Raw genomic sequence first — 8,082 nt, forward strand, 5'->3', positions numbered from 1 at the left:
ACGACAACAGAATATATGTTTTACAAAAACATTAAAGTAAAAGGTGGTGAAAAAAAAAAAAAAAAAAGAGGTGGTGACATCTAGATTATTGGCATTTTAATTTACTTTCCGTGACGTGATAACACAGCGGCGTCAAAATTATTGATATGAAGTTAATAGATGTAAAAAGAGTCAATATACTTATTTTAGGAGTTCATAAATAAATATTGGAAATTATATCAACGTATTAGAATGTAGATTAAATAAATAATGTTGCATTGAAAACTTTTATGATTAACTAGCATGTTACCCGCGCAATGCGGCGGTGGTCGTGACAATGCTGTTGTTGTGTAGGGCCGAGTGTTGGTGGTGGAGACGGCGTCGAGTGGTGTAGATAATTGATGTAAATGGTTGATGAAAATATATTAAAGAATAAAGGATTGGTAGTGTAAATTAATCATTAATGTTATGGGGTAGTGTATGTTGAAATATTTTAAGGGGTGCTAAGTGAAAATATTACATATTTTCAACACTTTCATAAATAAAATGGGTTATTTCTTTTATAATATAGTATAGATGAGTGTCATATATAAACTTTTACCTTAGCTAGAAGAAATTGCAATTTTTTTAAAGAAATAAACCCAAATTAACCAAAGTTTCTGATATGTTGAACCTAGGTCTGTTAAATCCATGTCTATTAACATCATAACATGTAACAACTCAAGTAATGGTGGAGTTCAATGTTCAATGGAGGCCCAATATAGTAATCGGATAGTAATGACTAATGACTAATGAGAACTAGATATGCCGATTGTACGAAATCAATGTTTGGCAAACTAGTGATAAATAAAAGTATGTTATTTTGTATCATGTTTTACTTTTATTATTAGTGGTATGTTAGATCAGGATAAAAAGGAGTTGTTAAAAGTCAACAAGCAGGTTTTTTGTTTGCAATTTAGCCAACTCATTTTTGAGATATTTCATCAACCTCATCATTTAAAAAAATAAAAAATAAAACACAGTTTCAAAAATAAAAGAAAATTTTAACTAAAACCAATCATTTCCAACTACTTGTAAGATCATCTTGATTACAGCTAGGGCATATACATTTTCATAAACCAATTTCCAGCTAAAAATATACTTTCGAAAGGCGAAAGGCAAAATAGACGTAGCCATTTTCCTTGACAAGAATCTAAAGGACATTAAAGAAAATAAAACTGGTTGTGACGTTCTTGGCATTACAGGTGGTCAATGGTATAGAAGAGCATTTTAGTAGAAGAATCAATTGAAAAACGTCATCAAGCATAGCTATAAGCTAATGATAAAAATCAACACAAAAACATGCTCTCGAGTATAGAGCTAAACATATCTACACAAATGGAAATACAGTACAATTTTCATCTTTCGGTATTATACTATAAATCTTGCACAAACTTTACACAAAAACTACATAAAATTGACACATAAGATACAATATAACATGGCTTTTGCATATCCTCTCCGCGAAGAACCTGCCACCCCATTTCCAAGACACATCAGAAAAGGTACTCTTTGCTAATTTGATTCCTAAAGGAAAATGAAACAAAAGGACATGTGCAGATATTGTGGGAAGTATCAAACATCTGACATCCTGACGAGACACGGATTAATCAGGATTAAAGATGTAAGATTAATCCTTCCTGTCGTTCAGTCAAGGTTCTAGTTTCATAGAAACGACCCGTGATTGCCTATTACGCTTTGCCACCCTCACAAAGACTATTGATAAGCAAGATGGAGCCCACCATGGCCGACGCACTTTTTGCTCCCCCTTCAAGCAAGCCACTGTAGAAGCACAATCATAAACCATATAAAGCATACATTGGAGTTCTTATCAAGAGAACATATCATTATAATTAAAATACACTATATGGTGATCTAAAGAAATTAGAAGACAATAGTTGAGTTGAAAACTTTATCATATGGGAAATTGATTTCTTTTATATCTCAGGGATTAGATTATTAGATTACAAAGCCAAAAATACAACGGTAAATGTCAAGATTTTGGGTGTCTACAGATGCACAAATCATTGGATATCAGACTCCAACTTCAAATATTCATTTACCTCGCTACTCAAGATACTTCCCTGACAATCATTCCAAACAATAAGGCCAAACAAATTGAAGCTAAAACTAACAACTAACAATGTATATGTATGTATATATACACAAACACACACACATATTGAAACTATATATGAAATTTTATGTTAAAATAATGCCCGTCTGTCCACTAAAACTACAAGTCTACAATGGTTTATAAGAAGCAAGTAACTACTTAGCATTAAGTCTTCATTGACTAACAAAATAAGAGCATCTTTGTGGCCTGGCATATAACTATCTATATCTATATCTATACTATATTAATAAACAAACTACCTTCCCCTATTTTCAACTCTCGACCTTTAAAACACCAAAAATAACCTTAATTTTCAACATATTCCTAACTCACACAACAAATCTACCAAATATATCCCTAAAATATTTTACACCCATATTTATCCAAACTATCTATCTCCTTTATCAATTAATTTTAAATATTTATACCTAATATCTCTATAATATTCTTAATAAAGTTATTTACAAAAGATACATCTCTTAACCATAAAATAACTACACTACCATTTACATCAATTACTTTTAGATTAATAATAACCACATCGTTACCACCACCTCCACTAGCACCACTCGTTGTTGCCACTGCCGCCGCATTGCGCGGGTACCCATCTCATGAATTTATATTAAAGCTTACAGTGAAAAATTAGGTAACTGAAACGTGAAACTTTAAAAATGTATAAGTAGGGATATCCCAAAAACAGCTTCTCGGCAGACATAATTGCAAAGAAATATCAAAAATGGCCATCTTCCAATGATTTTTCCACTGTTTCGGGAACAATTCATTTCCAGGTTTGATACGGCAAATAACAAGAAAAAACTAATGCATCGCTCAAAGCTTGAAAAGCTATCATCTGTAGTAAGCATCATACTATGACAGAACAATAGGCAAATGTACTTTCTTATTTGCTAATGAAACAAACAACTGCCTCAAAAACACACACTAAACAATGCCACAATGGTACTTTAGCTTGTGGAACGCCAAATATTTTAGCTAGCATATGCTTATTTAACAGCTCTTTGTGATTCATATATTTCTTACCAACCCTATCATTGTCCACAGTTACTGTAAATCAACTTATTACTCTCGACCCTCGAGGATTAACTCCTTGTCCATAGAGATGAAGCAATGGTGTTTAGGGATGAATTACCATGATGTTTAGACATTAACTAATGAATCAGTAAACATAAGAACTGTTTGGGTGGAAATTAGGTAGTATGAAGATGAAATAAGCAATGGCAAAACATTATACGGTCCTAAAGCTTGAAAGTCCATGGCTTTAGATACGGAATAGTATATATTAATCAAATAAATGAGAGTGCTATCCTATGTCAAGTCACAATAATCATTGCTAGCTAGTTATCGCCCTATTAAAGTTTAATCCTCATCAATGTGGTTTTGTAGATCTTAAAACAATAACTATACTAAGTTCCCAACTTTAAACAAAAGAAAAAAAAACATCTCCCACTATCAGCATACATAATTTATCAATTCTTATATAAGGTAATCAACTAATAATTCCAAGTATATACAGCTTTATCATTTAATAATGATACTTCTGATGTGAAATATCAAATTACTGCAGTTTCCATTTGTTCCCATGTTTCTTCACACAACTTAAAGCCTTCGATAATTTCTTGTGAGTACGTACAAAACTATTGCTTCAATATCGAGTAAGCTTTTATTTTGAACGGCATCTGGTTAGCATTTATAGTTGTGTTAAATTAACTGCATCCAGGGTAACTAAGTACTGATACATGACATTCAAGAAATACTCTTTCATGTGACAAAGTTTAAGAGATGTAACCTTTAATTCTTCTCAGTTCCTTGCATAGGGTAATAAAGTCACCCCACTTCATGTGGCAACGGCGTATAAAGCGAAGAATTTGCTCGGTTGTGAACATGGACATACCTTCCAGGTATTCCCCATTAACACCATTTTCTTTGAAAGTTTGGCGATACCCGCCCAGATTTATCTCTTCCAACCAAAGTCCCACATCCTGAGAGACAAATTGACCACAAAACGTCAACCGCTACGCAATATCACGCAATATTTTTCCACATATATAGTTCAGTGTAATTTGAGGGGAAACTATTTATGGTGATGTAGCTTAAACTTGTTCTATAAAGTTGGGAAGTCCATGAACATAGCATGGTATGTTGTGATCATTGTACCTAATCAATGTTACAAGCATGCCAAAATACAATATTTTTATGTTCTTCACCAAATGTTTAAATATAGGATATATCATGCTGGAAGCACAAAGAAATTTTATGTTAATTTTGAAACTCTCAGTCAGCTAAAAGCCAATCAATTTAGAAAACATTTTCCACCTATAATATAAGATTTAAGATTTAAAATAACAAACTCATCTTTCCTTGTTTCTCTATAAATTCTAATTGTTCTTCATTCGAAATCAATATATCAGTTTGCGCATGTTTTGGAAAATCATTATCCAACTAGGCATACAAGGTATATTCAGCACTCACTTGTCAAATAGACATAAAAAGAACCTTCTTGCGTATGAAGAGGAAATTTAAACACTGATAAATGGGATCATGACCCAAACTAACATTATATATATATATATATAAAGAGAGAGAGAGAGAGCTCAAAAAAAATGTGATGCTAATACCCTTGGACCTTGGTTTCAAAAAACGATAGGCGCGCAAAAGCGATAGGGTCCATTTCCGAAGCACAAAGTGAGCTTTTCGTACGCGAGTGCACACTTATAAGAAAAAATTATAAATTATTTATACAGTATTTATAACACATTAAATACGAAAACACCATCAAAAAGAGCCTCGTTTAAGTCAAGCTTTGAACAAATTTGGTGTTTGAAAAGAAACCCCCAAAAGATTGTTGGTCTCATTGAGAAAGAAGAAAGAAGAGATCAATCTTGTTGAGAAAGAAAAGGTAATTAAAAAAAATTACTTATTTATGAAAGAAATCCTGTTGTGTACAAAAAGCTCATACTTTTTAGCATGTGGGCTCACAAAAAGCCCAAAAAGCGAGGGATTTTGTACACCCTGCACCTTGGGTACCAAAAAGCTCTAAGGCTTGCGCCTAGTGCTTAAGGTGTGCTTTTTAAAACTAGTTTTTTAGCGTGTGAGCTCACAAAAAGCCCAAAAGGCGAGCGCTTTTAGTACACCCTGCGCCTTAGGTACCAAAAAGCTCTAAGGCTTGCACCTAGTGCTTAAGGCGCGCTTTTTAAAACTAAGCTTATACCAAGACCCTTATTGTACGTTATGATCATTACAGCTAATCATTGCTACAAGTGTATCAAGATACAACAAATGCTGCTTTGTATGAGTTCAATACACGAACATATGTCAGTTGTGAAGACAAGTGTTCAGCCATTTACAATTCACAACCAGCTAAGCTTACTTACTTGTATTGTGCTGTCATGTACTTTCTACACATCTAGTAAACTTGTCATACACTCATACCCATCTCTTAATCACCTCAACAGCAAAACCACGACAAGGATTAAACAATATTTCATAAAGATAAAATCTTGTCATTTATTAAATTCACAGCAAATTTGGTGAGTTGATGCTATTTTAATAAAGATCAATACTTTATATTAACATTAACATATATCTCCCAAAAGATTATTCAATTATATCAATAAAGAAGTAATAGTGTTTATTAAGCTAATATATAAACAAAATGCCCAAATACCAACCATAAATTTCTAACCATCTATATCTATGTTGTATAATATATAATTGGAAAAAAAAAAAGAATTTAAATTTAGAAAAAAAATACCTCAACAGTCCAAATAAAGAAATCAAGCGGCTCAGGTGGCCGTTCTTTGCTCATCTCACAAAATCTCCACTTTTTCCGAAACCCTATAAGAAAAATAAACAAATAAAAATACCCAAATTCAATAATAATAAAAAAGATCCAAACTTTATTGGAATTTGGAAGAAGAAGAATCAAAAAGATTTACCAAGAAATCAAAAGGGAATTAGATTCAATTCATATGATAGCGATAGAGAGCGTAGAAATGGGCCTTCTTTCTGAGTGTGTTTTTTTTGTGTGTGTGTGTGTGTGTGAAAGAGAAAGAAGAAGGCAAAGTTTTGATTGAAAGGATGGTTGGTTTGTAAGCTTGTAATGAAGTTTGTGTAAAATGTGTGTGACACCCAAAGCCTCTTTTGCTTGTCAATATTAACATGTGGACCCCATCTTCCTACTTTGCTTTTTAGCATTTTTCATTTGTGTCCCTCTTAATAACAACTACTCGTAACAAGCATGAAGCATGTTGGATCAATTTTAGCTTTAGTAACGTAGATTACGATTTGATTTTTGTTTCTAATAAAATGGTTGGAGGTCATCTACAAGCAGCTTTTAACGATAGTGGAAGGTGCAAAGATGGAAATTGGTTGATCACATTCTTCGAGCAAGCATGACGGTTTTCGTAGTTCAGCATTGATAAATATACGGTTTAGAAATGAGTCGCTGATCAATATCGGTAGAGTTACACAAACATGTGAGGCTCGAGAAACAAGCGAAACATTGAAAGGAATATTATGAGTGACATGTCTATGTATTTGAAAAGCAAAGAACAACAAGATGTTTTATAATGTGGACTGTGGAGGTATGCATGTCGTGCTAGGATATTTCAACAAGAGGTTTCATAATGTGGAACTTGAAAGTTTTGAGCTTCAAAAACCAAAAAGTTACATTTTTTTCTTTCGCAAAAAATCTATATTTGAAACAAAATACTGTCTCTCATACAAAATTAAGTATTAAACATAAATAATTAATATAAAATGGAATAATACTTGTGAGCTATGGAATTGAAGGGATGAAATGAAAATAGTTGTATTTATAGAGACTGTTTCCATAAAAACTTTCAACCAAACCAGAAAAATAAAATCTAAATATATATATATATATAAGACGTGTAATGAAATGCATGAATATTTTATACGTTTATTTTATTTTATATACACGTTTTACATTACTTTTAATATTTGTTGTGGGTTTTTTTCACGACTATCACTATAAAAAAAAAGTTATTTTTTCACAATTGGCTATAAAAGATGTGAAAAAATTTATGAATTTAATCAGACATAAACATGTGTAGAAAAAAGTTACATTTAAAAGTGTGAATAAATTTCAAAAATTATAATTTTTTCACACTTATAAATGTATAAACAAAATGTTAACACTTAAAAATGTGAACAATTGTCAAATATTTTCACACATAAAAGTGTGAAAATCAATTTGTAACACATGATTTCTTCACACCTTCCATGTGTGAAGCAAATAAGTGTTACAAATTAACTTTCACACTCTTAAGTGTGAACAATTGATATGTTTTTACACACTTGAAAGTGTGAACTTTTCTTTTCCACATGTATAAGTGTGTAAATATTGTGATTTATTTAATTTCTTCACACTTTAAAATGTAAATTATTTCTACACACTTTTAAATGTGATTAAATTAATAAAAATTTTCACATTTTTTAAAGATATAGAAAAACAAGTGTGAGGAAATGACATATTTGTTGTAGTGATCTCAAAAGATTGTATAAACTTAATAAATTCGGTTTAAATATACCAAAGTAGTACACGCGCGTATTTCAAATTTGGTTTTAACAATAATCAATGAATTAGGCTAAAAGGAGTGAGACATATTTTGGGTGGGGAATATCCGCCATGTGACGTCATGTAAGCAACAAAGTTTTGTTAGGAAAAAGGGAGAGTGAGACATATTTTGGGTGGGGGGACAAGCGATATGTGGCATCCATGTTTCTCCCACCAATTTATTTTTTTTTACTTTATACTTCTTTTTTTTTTTTACCTTTTTTACTCCAAAACTAAAATATATATATATATATATATATATATATATATTACATCCCACATAATTTATAAATAAAGTCCATTACGTAATTTATAACAATACTTAAACAACTTAAACAAACCAAATTAAGCA

General features: G+C 31.6%; 1 protein-coding gene across 1 annotated transcript; it reads right to left on the reverse strand.

Moving 5' to 3' along the window:
- Nucleotides 1-1,307: 1,307 nt before the first annotated feature.
- Nucleotides 1,308-6,255, reverse strand: LOC122602060. The gene is made up of 4 exons (XM_043774792.1): nucleotides 6,088-6,255; nucleotides 5,904-5,986; nucleotides 3,939-4,131; nucleotides 1,308-1,800 (listed from the first exon to the last, which is right to left on the reverse strand). The coding sequence occupies exons 2-4, from the start codon at nucleotides 5,955-5,957 to the stop codon at nucleotides 1,670-1,672; spliced, it is 378 nt and encodes a 125-aa protein (XP_043630727.1). The 5' UTR covers nucleotides 5,958-5,986; nucleotides 6,088-6,255; the 3' UTR covers nucleotides 1,308-1,669.
- Between the last annotated feature and the right edge of the window lie 1,827 nt (nucleotides 6,256-8,082).

Source organism: Erigeron canadensis, chromosome 5, assembly GCF_010389155.1.
Source record: "Erigeron canadensis isolate Cc75 chromosome 5, C_canadensis_v1, whole genome shotgun sequence".
Lineage (NCBI taxonomy): Eukaryota > Viridiplantae > Streptophyta > Magnoliopsida > Asterales > Asteraceae > Erigeron > Erigeron canadensis.

Excerpts from the sequence above, each read along its gene's own strand:
- LOC122602060 (XM_043774792.1), bottom strand. The coding sequence starts at position 5,957 with ATGAGCAAAGAACGGCCACCTGAGCCGCTTGATTTCTTTATTTGGACT. Across the intron at positions 4,132-5,903 it reads TCTTTATTTGGACTGTTGAG|GATGTGGGACTTTGGTTGGA; the intron begins GTATTTTTTTTC and ends TTTGTCTCTCAG. Across the intron at positions 1,801-3,938 it reads GGAACTGAGAAGAATTAAAG|TGGCTTGCTTGAAGGGGGAG; the intron begins GTTACATCTCTT and ends GTGCTTCTACAG.